Genomic DNA, 16,272 nt, shown 5'->3' on the forward strand with positions numbered 1-16,272 from the left:
AGACCACTGAGTGCCACAAGCACAGAACAGGTGCACATGTACTGATGGTGCAGGAGCAAGGAAAGCCGAAGAACAGATATACTAAAAAGGTGCTGATCATGAAAGTTAGAACTGGAAACAAAAAATAAAGACCCCTAAACCTACCTTCAAGTTTTGTCAAGAAACCACAAGTAAGACAGCTCTGAGAACCACCGTTAACCCACATAATAAAGCTGAAACAGTCCCACAAATTCATTCTGATACACAACTTTGGAGTATTCACAAATATGAACACTAGTACTTGCCTTGCTTCCTTTACGTTGCCTTGGATTTGCAGCTTTCACCACCTTGGCTGGGGTTGAATGCTCTAGTGAGAGGGAAGAAAAGCCAAAAAATTAATATTCTAAGTTGGTCACTGAAGCGGTTTTTAGTCCCTATTGTATCACTCCATGCAATCACACTTAACATTCATCTACCTTCCAAGGAACGACCAGGTCAGTCTCTTAAGAAAATCAAGTCTCTTTTCCATAACTACTGGGAAGATCAGTAGATTGAAACATGATATTCAAGTTCAATATGTAGAGCCATGACTCTACTGAGATTTCCCCCCTTCTTAATAGATTGCTCTAAGCACTCTGTACCCAGAAAATGCATAATGTTCCATCTGAGAGTAAATGGACAGCATTTATCTTCAAATAGTTCTCACCCACCCATGGGCAATATCTTAGTTTTCAAGCCTGGCATGAAGAGAAGTTATTACCGGCTAGAACTGGCTCCCAAGGCCAGGCTGTGAACCTGCTGTGTCCATTCACTGCAAAGGAAGGAAAATGCCAACTCTTGGGAGGAAGTACTGTCTACTACCTAGGAGTGGGCAGGAGTAGGCAGTGCTTCCTACTTTCTCTTAATTCTTTCTTCAGAGGAGCCTGCCCCCTAGTGGAGGGTGTGACAGAGCATCCCAGTGGCTGGACAATGCCAAATTGGGAGGTTACCTTTATTTCACTAGTAAAATAACCCATGAGACCAAGAATTTAAATCCCCTAAAGATGCCGAATACCACAGCAGCAACAACAAAATGTACCAGAAGCAACTAACTATAAATCAAAATCTCAAAATAAGAAGGCTTCCCCACCAAAGCAGGGCAAAAGCTAGCTGTGTAGTAGCAAGAAAACAGCAAGTTGCAGAGTACTCTCCCAAACTCTGCTGCCAGCTTCTATTGTATTCCCTTAGTACAGTATGGTTTTCCCAGTATTTGGGTTGTGTATGGATCTACAGAACTACACCCTTATGCAGGGAGCATACAGTTTTGCTTTGTTCATCCAACCGGGGGGGGGGGGGGGAAGGTTGGTAAGCAGCTTACTGTGGGCCCACCACTTTTTTGTGGATTGGCAACCAATGCTGAGAAAGATTTTAGGCACAATAATACGAGAGAGTCTCTCCTGAACTTTGCTAGTAGCACAAAATCACCATTGCTGTAAGAATCCTAGTACGGTATGCAACATGTGCTAATGAAGGGATAGCGTATAGACTGCCAACATTATCCATAATATGCACCTCATGGATGGAAGGCAATTTTTTAAAGTGAAAAAAGGAACACACTTCCAGGCTTTTCAAAAGCAGGGTGTCAGCTAAAAGATCTGAATAAGCATAGATACTTAACGCTACTAAAAATTACATTGTTGAGCAGAAATGATTCTATTATTGTATGCATGAAATGAGACCATAGCTGAGGAACATCACTCCTGTGTTTCTTAGTGATTGGTTATGGCCCTGGAACTGGAAGCAGGGAAGGCAAATTTGAGAAGGGCATGCAAGTGGGGAGGCTGGCACTGGCTTTTTGTTCAGTATCCTGATACCCTTCAAAGCACTCAAATTAAAGCCAGCTCTATTGCTATATCCAGCACATCCAACCATAAAGGGATTTTTTTTTGGCCAGGGGGTGTATGGTGATTAAAATGTCCACACAGCAGATTTCAGCAACCCCATGTAACATGGACAACTCCCGCCAATTTTAACCTGCAACAAATCAACTAAATCAGAAAAGACCAGTGCATGAAAAATAAATTGTTATTTTGACTTTGTACCATACAAAAGTCTCTGGTTACAGATCAGGAACAGCTATATGCAGTACTGCTACTGGGAGAACCTTACTGTAGAGGGAGAAAGAATGCTAAAACCCACAGCTGAACAATTCCTTCAATGGAGCAATAAAAGTACTGCCCAACTATGGATTTTGGAGGGTTTGTTTCTTACAGACTAACACCGCTACCGTTGCTCATTTTTTTCACTGCAGTGTTACTGTTCATTTAAAAGTTGTTTACAACATAAAACTTGATACTGTAGTAATTTTCATGGCTTTGTTTTATACAAATTCAGCATACCGTATATAGCTTTTCCTTCCACGACATGTTTATGTGGATTTTCATAGGTAGCTAGGAAAGTGCTACTCTACACATGCAGACACAGTTATACTAATTAAAGTTCATTAACATTTCCACTGTCAATACTGTCTTCCTGCCACATGTGCCTGTTTCTAAACTATGTGAGTATCTCTGAAGGTTAAAGTACAGAGCAAATCAATCCACCTCATGGATTACAGAAAAAAAGTTCACGATTGAAGGAAAATCTGCTTTTTGATCCCAAAGAACACAGAACCCTGAGAGCTAGCGAAGGAGCAAACCGCCAATTAACATGCCACAAAGTGACCTAGAGGAACAACTAATTTCCCTTAAAAATGAAAAGGCTAAGTAACAGTCCCGGTTCAAAACAAGAGAAAAAGCAGAAGGCACTCAGAACCAGCCACAGTCATCCTGGCAAACTATTTCACAAAAATAGAACGGGGCACTGCCACACGAGACTCTGGATGATCCTAAATGATATTTTAACATGCAGGGATTTATTCACAACAAGCTGAGGCAGCAAAAATTCAAACATGATGGCATTGCTGGGTGGATGGAAAAAACGTTCCAAAGGTTGGTTTCTAAGGGTGGCCACTTCCAACAACACTGCTGAGGATCACTTTCTAGGAAGTGTTAAAAAAAATGGGCAAGTTTTCCTAGTCTGTCAAGAACAATGTAGAGCTTCTTTCCAAAAGCAGACCAAGCTGAAGCGGCAATGACAGGAGCAATCAACCATCCACCCTCAAAAATCATAGAATTAAACAGTCTTCTGCTAAAGTGCATACAATCTTTAATATCACTTGGCTTAGTAAGATAAAGGCTGTGATAGTCACAAGGACCTATTGCTCCCTGAGCTTTCTTTCCCCTTCCATTCATTCTGAATTTCCCCCAAGGGAGGGGAGAGGGAAGCCATAGCTTGAAAACCACTGGGCTAAACATAAAACTGCAACAACCAACAACGGTAGAAAAGACTGCCATTCACCCCTCTGAACAGGTTTGAATTTGAAAAGAACCAAAGTAAATAAGAAAGCCAAGTAACTTCTACCACATCAAAAGCCTAGCAACTTTTAATTAAGACTTACTTTTTAATTTAGGGAATGATATTGCATTCGCCAATTTTGTATGGTTATGTAAATGTCACATGATAACATTAGCAATAAGCAAAATACAGTGATTAGTACTGCATTAACAATAGTATACCAACTCCTGTTTGGCATGCAACTCTCTGCTGAGATTCCAGGAACCAAATCCACTTAGTGTGGTAAAAGCCTTCCAGCAACTACTATCCATAGCTGCCAAGTTTTCCCTTTTCTCACGAGGAAGCCTATTCAGCATAAGGGAATTTCCCTTTAAAAAGGGATAACTTGGCAGCTATGCTACTATCAGGCACCACATTGGGAACTTATGCTCTAGCCCAGGCACCCCCAAACTGCGGCCCTCCAGATGTTTTGGCCTACAACTCCCATGATCCCTAGCTAACAGGACCAGTGGTTGGGGAAGATGGGAATTGTAGTCCAAAACATCTGGAGGGCTGAAGTTTGGGGATGCCTGCTCTAGCCAGTGTTTCCCAACCTTGGGTCTCAAGCTGTTTTTTGACTACAATTCCCATCATCCCTAACCACTGGTCTCGCTAGCTAGGGATGATGGGAGTTGTAATCCAAAAACAGCTGGAGACTCAAGGTTAGGAAACACTCTGCTCTAGAGAAAAGAGCACATTATTGCTGGAGAACTCACAACTTTCATAACCAGTTCATGGCACTTGATTTCAGAAGCAGAGAACAATTTGCATGTGTGAATGAGCAATTGCATATACAAGCGTACAGACGGAACTTTTCATATTGTTTCAAATCAGTGTAGATAATCAAAGTGTTATGCAATCAAGTGATGCAAATGTCTGTGTGAGCCATTATGTGGGATTCTATTACCTAAAAAGAGTACACAGAGCTGTAACAATTCGTCTCCAGTTACATTCCCTCAGGGGGAGCATGTTTAGGGCCACATGCCAGCAATGAGTAGATGAGTAGAGCCAGAATAAATGTTCAATGCTGCAGGATAACATCCTCTATTTGTGTTCCCATTGTCTCCATTTTTATATCTGGTTCACGCTTCACACTAAGTGATTCCCAGAAGGGCTGTTTGAAGACCAACATTGGACTGCAACAACTGTATCATCAAATGAAAGTAGGCCAGGGGGTGGGGAAAACTGGTTCCCCACCACTACCTATAAATTATAGTTTATGTTCATTTATATTGTGCTTGTTTATAACAAAGCACCTAAAAACTTAGGGACTTCTTTACTACTGGTCCAATACTTTATCTTTACTACTTTTTTACTGGTCCAATAATTTCATGTTTTCATATCTCCACCAAGGAAGAGATGGTTCAGGTCCATCTTTTCTGCCCATGCTCTCCTATAGTAGAAGTTTTGTGCAATGGTGGACTCTATTTCATTTCATTATGTTTATACACCATTTGATTGTAAAAAACAAACAAACGCCACACACAGCCCAAATCCAAAGTGGATTTTTTTATTATGTTTTTAGTTTCACTTTTAATTTAATTCTCAAAGCATGATGTGCTGTTGATGAAATGAGAGATTAGAGCATAAGGCAAAGGAGTAAAATTAGGCAGATGAGTGGAAGCTGTAGCCCCATCCTTAAGCCTCAAGGAAAAACAACTATCATCTGGCAGTAACCATTCCATCAGACTGCAGCAGCCGAACTCCCACCAATTCTGCTGGAAGACCAATTCTATTTGGTTTCTCCTCTTCCTTCAACTGTTTCTCCCCCAGTTTCTCATTGTAAGAACTACGTAACATTATAAAGAACTGATACCTGAGTTTGCTTGCTTTCCTGTTCCTTCTCCATCACTTCTTCCATCTTTTGGACTATAAGTGAGAAGGGGCAGGAGCTGTCTCACTTTTGACTTAAGGCTGCATTACTATAGCTCAGTCGGTAAAGCATGAGACTCAATCTCAAGGTCATGAGATCGAGCCCCACATTTGGACAAAAAGATTACTGCATTGGAGGTGGTTGGACTAGATAACCCTTGTGGTCTTCTTTAAACTCTGTAATTCTATGATTCTACTAACCCAACCCCACTCCATAGCTTTGCTGCTTGCTCACACCAGATAGGGCAGAAAGGGAGGGGTTAAGAAATGCCCCTTTGTCACACCTGCTTCCAAGCTGACGTAGCAAAGTGTAAACAAACATAACCTTAAAAAAAACTTTTAAAAAGTTGACATAATGGCATCTAGTAAAGCACCTTACAGGGTATTAGTATCCTGCAACTGCTGTGTAGTGTAATGTGGTGTTTTTTTTGCCATAGCCGTTTGCTTTAGATGTTGTGAAAGCCATATTGATAGCATCCCCAATGCTAGAATACTCATGAATGTATTGTAATGGATTTCCGATCTGCAATGGTTAACAATTGTAAGAAAAAAGAAAGCTTCTCTGCCACCCCATACCAGGATCTGTAGTAACTCCCAGTGTAGATTTTTAGTGGTAAATGCAGATCATCCCAATGCAGGTAGGCAGCAGGTTCTCCCCTGAGCCATCACTTTGCCTCTGGCTCCACCCCAGCCACTATGTTGCACCTGGCTGCAGGTGGTGGATTCCCAGGAATCCAGTTAACAGAATAGATTCTGAAAGTCTGACGCCTGCCCACCTCTATTGTGAATTATTCTAATGTTCTAATGCCATCAAAATAACTCACAAAAAGCATCTATAGACCTTTTATCACCAGATGGCAGCATACTGTAAATGTACTACCAGCCCTTTAAGTCCCGCACTAACAAGGCAGACCTACTAAAAAAACACCAGTTCCAGAAAGATACAGAGGGGACGCTTATAAAAACCAGTCTGATGTTAGCAGCAAATGCATATTTAGCACACATGCATGGACAGAGACACACACACAGCGCCTTTGAGCTAAAAGCGAGGGAAGGCAAATAATATCCATGCTCAAGGTCATTTGCTCAAAGGATTTCACTCCCATTCTAATTCAAAGGGCACCTCCCTCCCACCTTTTTAAAATCAGCTAGGCTAGGTCACTATGTCTTTTCAAAGGCTAGAGACGGAAAGACAGAGAAAAAATAACAGCTTTTTGACAAATGTACCTCTTCACTTGCAGCATATTAAACTGGAAAACAACAATTCAGTGAGAAATCCAAAGGTTGATTGCCTTTGTCACTATAGTCAAATCTGGAAGCACACACTCAAGGTAAGAGAAGCTGTTAACATAGGAAAGAGGGAGGGGGGAATGCAAGAGTGGGCTGGTTTTTGTCACTTCCGGAAGAGAGCTGCAACCCAGCTGAATGCCACGTTAGTCCTTCCACCTGTGCCTGTCTATCATGACCATTGGCCGGGACTGTACGACATTTCTTGGGAAAAGCTACATATTTTTCAGCTGTCACAATGCACCTCCATGAACACAAGCTGCTGGCTTCTAACAACTATCCTCACTTGGGCAACTTCAGAGTTCACCCAACAGCTACAGCAGCTTTACAAGTCAGCAGCAAAAAAGTAATCAAAAGTTATGTGGGTCAGACTTTCTTTATACTCAGAATGAATAGCACCTCTTACAATCAACGTCTTTCTTAAGCCAAGAAGTTTCGCTGTCGAGAAATTGGTACCTCAAAACAGTGTTGCAGTATGGGAGTAACTGCCACACAAGTTATTCAGGGAATGAACGCTAGTGAGCATTCAAAGAGGGGACACCAGCCTAAAAGCACTGCAACCTTGTCCTGAGAGAGAAAGCAGGTTTTTCCACAAAGCCTTGGCTCTGCCTCCCTGTGCATACACAGTCAGGCCTCTAATGAAAAGCTCGTTAACAGTTAATTATTACCTATTCAGATACATGAGCTCAGCACAGACCAGCAGCCAAGGAAGGAGGAAAATGGTCACATGACCCAAATCTTGTTCTATGAAAGCAGAGTCAACTATATTTAGTGCTATAAATAATGCCTACATTCCCACCCTCAACCCTCCATGACAACCCAAAGAGGCCACCTATCTCTGTCCCATGCCAAAAGGAAAGCCAATCTCCTCCCCCTTGTCAGATAGCTTTCATCCCCTTCTGCCAAGGTAACTGGCTTGTGCCCAAGTCTGCAGAGAATGGTGCGCTCTGCATATGAGTGACAGGCTGCAATCCAGCAATACAGGGCGATCTGTTCTACTTCTTGGCCCATGCAAATGAGAGCAACGAGTTCTGCAGCAGCCACCAGCCACCGTGACAAGGAGAGCAAAAAGCACAGAGGAGTTGGCAGCCGAATTCCAGAATCTAATTTAAAATGCTTGCAGTTCCCTTCAGAGCCTCAGAGTGACCACTCTGCCTTTTGAAATGTAGTAGCAGTGCCTTAGCTGCTTGTCTGAGCACAGATCCTTGTAGCAGAGGGACTCAGTTTTGATGCAGGTTCATTTTCTTCAGATAGATAGCATTCCATACCAGACACAATCCTACTTGCTGCTGGAAGGTGAAAACCTAATACACAAAAACAAGCAGTTCCCGTTCAGGAAGGGTACCTTAAAACTGTACAAAAATCAAGAACTCAAGCAGAAAAGCGTAACTTACATTAGTCACAGATAAATTTTTAAAATCCCATGAGGGCTGTCCAAAGATCAGCCATACTTGGAAAGAAACAGAGATGAAACCCCTGGATGCATTATTACAACCTTCTTTTTGAACAGTTGCCATTAGGGCATTTAAACGAGCAAAACAATTCTGAAGCATCCTAAAATGGCTTAGGTGTAAGCAAGTATTAACGACGCAAGACATGACTCACTCAAATATCTGAATGATATAACCAGTGTAGAAACCTATACTGCTCAATAATATATGTTTCTAATTTTAAACACTGGATTAACAACAAAAAAGTAAAACAGAAGAAAGCACCAAAGCCTGAGAAAGTTGCATTCTTTTGACATGTGAAAGAGATCTTCTGTGCCTGTAGCTCAAGTACTACCTAGTATGTGTCCTAGAATTAAAAAGGGAAATTCAATAAAATAATGACTTCTTCTTCTTCTTCTTCTTCTTCTTCTTCTTCTTCTTCTTCTTCTTCTTCTTCTTCTTCTTCTTCTTCTTCTTCTTCTTCTTCTTCTTCTTCTTCTTCTTCGTACCCCACCCATCTGGCTGGGTTTCCCCAGCTAATCTGGGCGGCTTCCAACAAAAATTTAAAATACCGTACATTAAAATGTCACACATTAAAAACTTCTCTGAACAGGGCTGCCTTCAGATGTCTTCTAAATGTCAGGTAGTTATTTATTTCTTTGACATCTGATGGGAGGGCGTTTCACAGGGTGGGTGCCACTACTGAGAAGGCCCTCTGCCTGGTTCCCTGTAGCTTTGCTTCTCGCAGTGAGGGAACCGCCAGAAGGGCCTTGATGCTGGACCTCAGTGTCCTGACAGAACAATGGGGTTGGAGACGCTCCTTCAGGTATACTGGGCCAAGGCTCCTTCAGGTATACTCAGGTATACTTCAGGTATACTCTGCAACCGGCAGAGACCAGCGGAACACAAAGGCTGTAGCGTGGGAAGAAGGGGGGGAGAAGTGGATTCTTCCAGTCCGCGGCGGGAGCTTTTCGGATCCTCCACTTCCCCCCCCCCCACTACCCGACAAGGCGGGGATGGGACGAGGCTACTCCAGCCTCGTCAGATCCCCAGGCAGTGTGTGTGTGGGAAAGCGGAGGATCCTGCGTTTCCTCCCCACACCGCCCGACACTGCGGGGACGGGACGAGGCTGGAGAAGCCTTGTCCGATCCCGGGCAGTGTGTGGTGGGGGAAAGCGGAGGATTCTCTGCTCCCCCCTCCGCCCGACACTGCGTCACCCGGAGCCGAAGCGCGCCGGTGCAGGGACGTTTTCGCTGGCTGCCTTCCCCAAACCATGGGGAAGGCAGCCGGCAAAACACCCCCGCATCGGCGCACTTCGGCCCCATCACCCGGTGCCGAAGTGCGCTGGTGCGGGGACTTTTCGCCGGCTGCCGAAAGCCCCGCTTTCCCTTCACCCTGGCTGAAGCACCTGGCTTAATTCTCTGCTCATTTACAGGTTCACTTAATTGTTCTGGACAATTTCCACTCTTGCCTTCAACACCCAAATAGTAAAACACAGTTGATCAACCACTTTTGTCATCCAACCTCCATGCCTCATTACAATTCTGCCTCAAGCATACTGAGCGAGAGATCTGACTGCAACGTGGCAAGCATATTGGATGGACTCTTATGCCAGAGGCAGCCCCTTCTGCTCCTGTGTGCAATAAAGAACTGCTGGCTGTCCCACAGGCTGGCCACCCAGGCTGCAAAAGATGACCTACCAGTTTAATACCAGGTAAATTATAACTAAACTATTATTCATTATTTATTCTTGAAGGAAGGGAACTCTCTTAGCTACATCCACTTGCCGTATTGATGTAGCACCAAAATTGGTCTGGGGCAGGGCAACTTACTATGGTGTATCACTACAGACCTAGAGTTCTCAACTGCACTGTGCTGTGGTGGATTTTTCCGTACCTCTCCAGTCACATTCAGACCACTTCCTGCTAGTTTTGGCCAGTGAATCCTGTAGGGGCAGTGAATCCATTACGACAGTCCAGAAATGAACTGAATTCAGTGGTTTCCAAAATGTCCTCAAGGAATTTCCTGTTGGCATGTCCAGCACACCAAGCCTTAGTCTCAATTGCTCAGGAGGTTAGCACAATTGTTCCTAAGGGTTCTCTCTCACAGGGCATAGCCTGGTCCCTGGTTTACCTAGTAACTTAGCTAGGGAAGCAGGTAGCAAGACTACTAGAATGCAGGTGGTAGAAGGATCACATCAAATATGACTAGACACAGGTAAAAGTTCACTACTGAGCCTACTCTGTGGCCGTAACAGCAAGGAAACATTTCTCTGCTAACCACCACATACTTGGGAGTGGTGTCCAGCAGAGATATTCCAAGTAGCTCATGGCTTAGTACCACATGAAAGGATTAAAAAAACCTTCAGCGCCTGCTGTAACATGTTTGCTAAACATGTTGTCAAGACAAAATCATTTACCTTCACCTTCATCAGTCTAAATGCCACAATTATGGCAGTTCTGTCCGAGGATGTGTCAAAAGCACTGTCTGATGTAGCATTGTGGGATGAATTTCAGTTGATGCAGCTTGAAAATTCAAGACAAGGTGCTTGGGGCTATGTAACCTACTTTTTGTTCACTTGATCTTTACCACTCATCGCTAATTACTAGAGATGGGGAAGATCTCACAAGCTTTCCTCGGATTAGCATGGAAATTACCAGGGTTTTAAAGAGAGAAATGGAAGAACTCTGATGAACCTGGACACAGACAGTCTAGCCAGCTATCCATACTTTGCTGCAATGTGTTATAAGAGACCTGAACAGATTTTGCAAGCTGCAGTTAGAATTCTAGCAGCCACATTTTAGAAAAACTAGGATCTCTAATTAGAAATATGATTTTTTAAAAAATAAAAAAATCCTTCCAGTAGCACCTTAGAGACCAACTAAGTTTGTCATTGGTATGAGCTTTCATGTGCATGCACGCTTATTCAGATACAAATCGTTCATTATATAAATTATTTTAATTCCCTGTCAATTTATGATAGCACCTCATGGATCAGATGAAGAAGGCTTTACTCTATGAAAGCTTAAGCCACAACAAATTTGTTAGTTTTTAAGTCTGTTTTATTTGATGCCATAGACTAAAACAGCAATCTTTCTGGCCATTATTTTTGTAAGGCTTGCAATGTTTTATCTGCAACAAACAATGTATTATGAAAGGAGCTTAATGCAAGTTTTCAAAACAGCCCATTATACTGATAGAGGGAGAACCTTGCACATTTTTGCTGAGTCAGCCTACATTGCTAATCGTGGTTTAAAACCATGTGGCACTTTATAGCATTTGGCTTGTCTCTCTCCATACACACCAGCTGCAGCTTTAGGAGCTATGAGCCAAAACCATAATACAAGCTTAGTTTTGTTTGTTTACAAGAGCGTAAATATTTCTAACAGCATTTATGTGCAAGCAAAAGTAACTGAATTTAGGTATAGCTCAAATGAACATCTCTTTATCTCCACTTTGAAAAAGCTAACATCTTTTGAAATGTATTTTAAAGCAGGGTTGCAGCCCTCCACATGTTGCTGGATTGCTACTTGCATCAGTCCCAACCAGCACTGCCAATGATCAGGAATTGTGGGAGCTGTAGTCCAACAATATCTGGAAGACTATTGGTTTCTCCACCTGTTTTAAGGAACCATTCACACCCCTTCTCCTTTTAACAGACTTTAACAACCCTTTTAATACTGTGTCACTTAGTAAGTATTCATCAGCATCAGCAACCTATTCCTCAAATTCACTAACATTTGAGATGGATACTATTCAACCAGGCTAAACACAAAAAACTGCATCAGAGCAGTTTGTCAGTGAGGCAGCTTTAATGTTACCAAGATAATGAACATGAAATAAACTCTTAAATTTTGCAAAGACAGGCAAAAGAAATGCTCAGAACTGCTGCTTGCTTTCTGGCTCATGCAAGCAGCAGCAAACTCAAAAGGGACAATTACCATAAGCAAGGACGACCAACAGGGTCTAGAGTTATTGCCCAGCCAGAAATAATCCCAATCCTTACTTCCTTCAAAGCCAAAGGATATCTAGCATACTCTCTAAGTAAAGAGTGCATCATCCCTATCCACACGATCAGACCGACCATGTGGATCTTTCCCACCTGACCAGCTCTCTGCCATGAGAAAGATTAGCAAGCAGGTGAGCAAAATCCATGTGGTCAGCTTGCAATAGCTATGCAAACTATGGCTGGACTGATTTTCAATATCGTGATATATTACCAGCTAAACATCGCAATAGGGACGCTGGTGGTGCTGTGGGTTAAACCACAGAGCCTAGGGCTTGCCGATCAGAAGGTCGGCGGTTCGAATCCCCGCAACGGGGTGAATTCCCGTTGCTCAGTCCCTGCTCCTGCCCACCTAGCAGTTCAAAAGCACATCGAAGTGCAAGTAGATAAATAGGTACTGCTCCGGCAGGAAGGTAAACGGCGTTTCTGTGCGCTGCTCTGGTTCGCCAGAAGTGGCTTAGTTATGCTGGCCACATGACCTGGAAGCTGTACGCTGTACGCTGGCTCCCTCGGCCAATAAAGCGAGATGAGCGCCACAACCCCAGAGTCATCCGCGACTGGATCTAATTTACCTTTTAAATATCGCAATATTATCAAGATATCTGAAATAAAGAAGGAACCATACTGAGGCGAACAGGACAATGTCCTTGCATCTGTAACTACTTAAGGGTCTAAAACTGATATTATCAATCACCTCATGCTCACTTTCATCAGCAGGCAAGCCAAAAGGCATCCAAATGAGACTTTTGGTTTTGGACTTGCCTACCAAATTGTAGTATTCAGGACAATCCAGAGTATGGTGATGAGTCATAATGTATAAAAATAATCTGGGACTGCCAGACTGCCAGCAGCCTGGCGGCGGCAAAATCCACATTATCATTGCCGCAAGTCCTCACAGGCCGCCACCATTACTACTGCTACTTTTTGCTACCGCCACGAGGCCTCACTGGCCGCCACCTCCCATTACTGCAAAATCTTGCAGGGTGCTGCCGTTACTGTCACCCTTTTTGTCACCACCACAAGGCCTTGCAGGCCGCCACTACTGCCCCCACCTCCTGCCGCCCCCGAAAGGCCTTGCATGCCGCCGTCACTACCGTCATTACTCTCTATTGCTGCCACTGTTTGTGCCACCACCGCAAAGCCTCACAGCCTGTCACCACTTGTGTCACCAGCTCCTGTTGCCACCACAAGTACTCACTGGCTACCACTGATTGTGCCACCAGCACAAGGCCTTGCAGGTTGTTGCCACTCCTGCAGACATGTACCACAGTCAGGGCAAGCTGTTTTTGCCATTGCTGCTTCTGCCTCCTAGCAGGCCTGCTGGCAGTCCCCGATTATTTGTATTCACTATGACATTATGATGTTTAGCTGGTGAGCTATCGTGATGTTGAAAACCAGATATCACCTAGCCTTTACAAATGTTGTGATTCGCAATATATTGCCAGATAATTATGAAATAATTATCATATGAACAATTATGATATATCAATATACTGCCCAGCCCGAATGCACACTTTTATTCCAGAGATAATGTCTCCAACACAAGAGGGGAGGGGAGAGGAAGAGGGGGGCATTAGATTTGGCATCAAGGTTACACAAGTATTCCAAGTTGACCTTCAAGGATGTGTACAAATAAAGCCACAAAATACAGAGGTTAAGGCAAAGGCTTTCACAACTCTGCAATCCAAGATCCTTTTAACTACAGATGCCTGGAATTTAACCAACGGCTTTCTGTACATGGTGCACATGTGCTACACAACCAAGTTCTACACCCCTGAAGGCCACAACTTTTATTCTGCAGAAAGCATGCAGGTATTTTAATATAAAAAATAAGCGAACATCTATGTGTACACACACCCTACCTAGGATTTATTGAACAGACAACCACTTTTGGAAAAGGGTTAAGTAACGTGTTCAAGGTGACAAAAACAGTCTAAATACAGTGGAACCTCTACTTACGAATTTAATCCGTTCTGAATGCACATTCGTATGTAGAAACATTTGTAAGTCAAAATGCTCCGCCGGCGTCTCCGCAGCTGGCCCAGCACAGGCAGCACCACACAGGGCCGGGCGCAAAAGAGCCCAACGAGGCCGCCTCTCATGCCCTTGACTTCTCTGCTCAGAGCGCAGCCGGAGCCAGCGCCCTCCGCCCCTCGCCGCTGCCCCGGCCTAGGCGCCCACCCGGTACTGCTAGCCCCGCCGGGAGAGGCTCCGCATCGCCGCCGCCCCATATCCGCGCAAACCCAAGTCCCACACGGCCGCCCGCAGGTGCCCTGGCTCGGCCTCCGACGTCGCCAGGACTGCAACTCCCCTCACCCCGCCGGTGATCGCCGCCACCTCTCCTGGTGGCGGGGTGATGGGAGTTGCAGTCCTGGCGATATCAGAGGCTGAGCCAGGGCACCTGCGGGCAGCCGTGTGGGACTTGGGCTCGCATGGACATGGTGCGGGTGGCGGTGAGGGGCGCTTCCTCCGCATGGCGGCTTCGGCTGCGCTCTGAGCGGAGAAGCCGAGGGCAGGAGAGGCGGCCATGGAGGCCTCGTTGGGCTCTTCGGCGCCCAGCCCTGTGCGGTGCTGCCTGCGCTGGGCCAGCTGCGGAGACGCCGGTGGAGGTCACATCGCCCTCAAGGAGATGCCGCTCGTGCAGCTGGACACACACAGGATGGGTAAGTGGCGGTGGCGAGGCAGGCGAAGGGGCTCCGGAGCACGAAGAAAGAAGCCACGCAGCTGTGGTGGGCAAGGAAGGTCCCGCCGCCGTGGACTTGAGGCAGCGGTGGTGGCAAGTGCAGGGCAGCGAGGTTGTTCGGATGTCAAAAATTTCGTAAGCGCGCCACCATTTTTTACTATTTTTTCTCTTTGTAAGTAGAAAATTTCGTAAGTAGAGTCATTCGTAAGTAGAGGTACCACTGTACTGTACATTTAAACTTCTGCTCTTTGTTATATTTGGCTACACAAGTAGCATTTGTGAAGGGTAATAAAACCTTTGAAAGCCTGCCTTAGGAAGTTCAAAAGAATATGGGAGAGGTGCTTGACATACAGCCAGAGGTCCTTTGGCAACAGAGCACAGATAGCCCAAGCTTATCAGCACCTTTAAGCAAACAGCAACTTCAAATGTCAGCCCGCAGAATATCCCTGTTGTGTTTTTCCCCCTTTCTTGAACAGAATATTCCAACCAGGACCTAGCACTTTTTAAATGATAGCCACCTATTTTAAAACATTATCTGCAAAGTAGCTCTGTTAGGGGAGTTCTTACAGTTGAACACTGAAAAGTTAAACCAGTCAGCACCAGAGGTCAATCTCCAGGAACTTGATTCACCTGATTCACCCAGCAGCACAGGGGGTATGCAGGATAGCATGGCTGCAAAAGATGCAAATCAGGTCTTTGGCGGCATAGCACGGTAGCAAAAGAAGTGTCTCTTTTGCTGCCGCTGTGCCTAGCAGACCAGCTGACTGCAATCAGGCAGGGGGAGATGCTAGGCACCAAGGGTGACATCCAGACATCTCCATCCAGTTGCAAAATGCTGGTTGGCAGTCACAAATTGTGAATGGTGCCTGGCTAATTTCGAACACTGCTGGTGCAGTATCACTTTTAAACATATACAGATCAAAAGATGCCTCACAATCCTTCCTTATTTTGTGTTAGGCAATAAAGTGCATTAAGATTCAGTTTATAATCAAGTGATATGACATTCACGCATGCTGCAATTCAAGTATGTGTTTTTGCCTATGCGTTTTACGTAACCTTGGTTTGTTATTGATTAGGCAATTCAAGTAAAGGTGAGGAAATGTACCTGCAAGCAAACATTTAAAAACACAATGAAACAGTAAACCATAAAGATGCTACAGTTTTAACCTGACCCAACCTGCAACAAAAGCCAAACTGCTGAACTTGGCTCCAAGATTTGAAAAAAAATATGAAAAGATTTATTCCAACAATTACTTATTCCAACAATTACTACTGCGATAAAACATATAAACCAGTCTTGCATTTAACCACTCATCTGGATGCCACTGGCGACCAGAGAGAAAACGTGGAATCCTGCCTCCACACCCCAGTGTGTGGTCTGGCAAAGGAGGAGCAGAGCAATCTGTCCATCTTTCACAAGTCCACTTGGATTCCACCCAGGCCACAAAGGAAGAAAAGCGGAAGCACAACACTCAAGATATGGAGGAATGGAGCAATCCACCAGCCAGCTGTGCTTCTAAGCTGGGCATACAGGAAGCAAAGCCCTTTCTTGCACGTCCAATTTGAAATCAAGCAGGCTGTTTGGGAGGCAGACAGGTAGC

General features: G+C 44.5%; 1 protein-coding gene across 7 annotated transcripts in view; it reads right to left on the minus strand.

Annotated features, from left to right (window-relative positions):
* Positions 1-16,272, minus strand: part of LARP1 (La ribonucleoprotein 1, translational regulator) — a 100,322-nt gene that overhangs the window by 34,180 nt on the left and 49,870 nt on the right. For 6 of the 7 annotated variants that reach the window (XM_060271625.1, XM_060271624.1, XM_060271623.1 and 3 more), the window contains exon 2: positions 285-346. Coding sequence is in view for 4 of the 7 variants with exons in the window: in XM_060271624.1 (XP_060127607.1) it covers positions 285-346 (62 nt within the window). In the remaining 3 variants the exon portion in view is untranslated. Of the gene's footprint in view, positions 1-284; positions 347-6,492; positions 8,910-16,272 lie in introns of those variants that run through there. The other variant, XM_060271627.1, reaches the window with a different exon arrangement.

Source organism: Zootoca vivipara, chromosome 2, assembly GCF_963506605.1.
Source record: "Zootoca vivipara chromosome 2, rZooViv1.1, whole genome shotgun sequence".
Classification (NCBI taxonomy): Eukaryota; Metazoa; Chordata; class Lepidosauria; order Squamata; family Lacertidae; genus Zootoca; species Zootoca vivipara.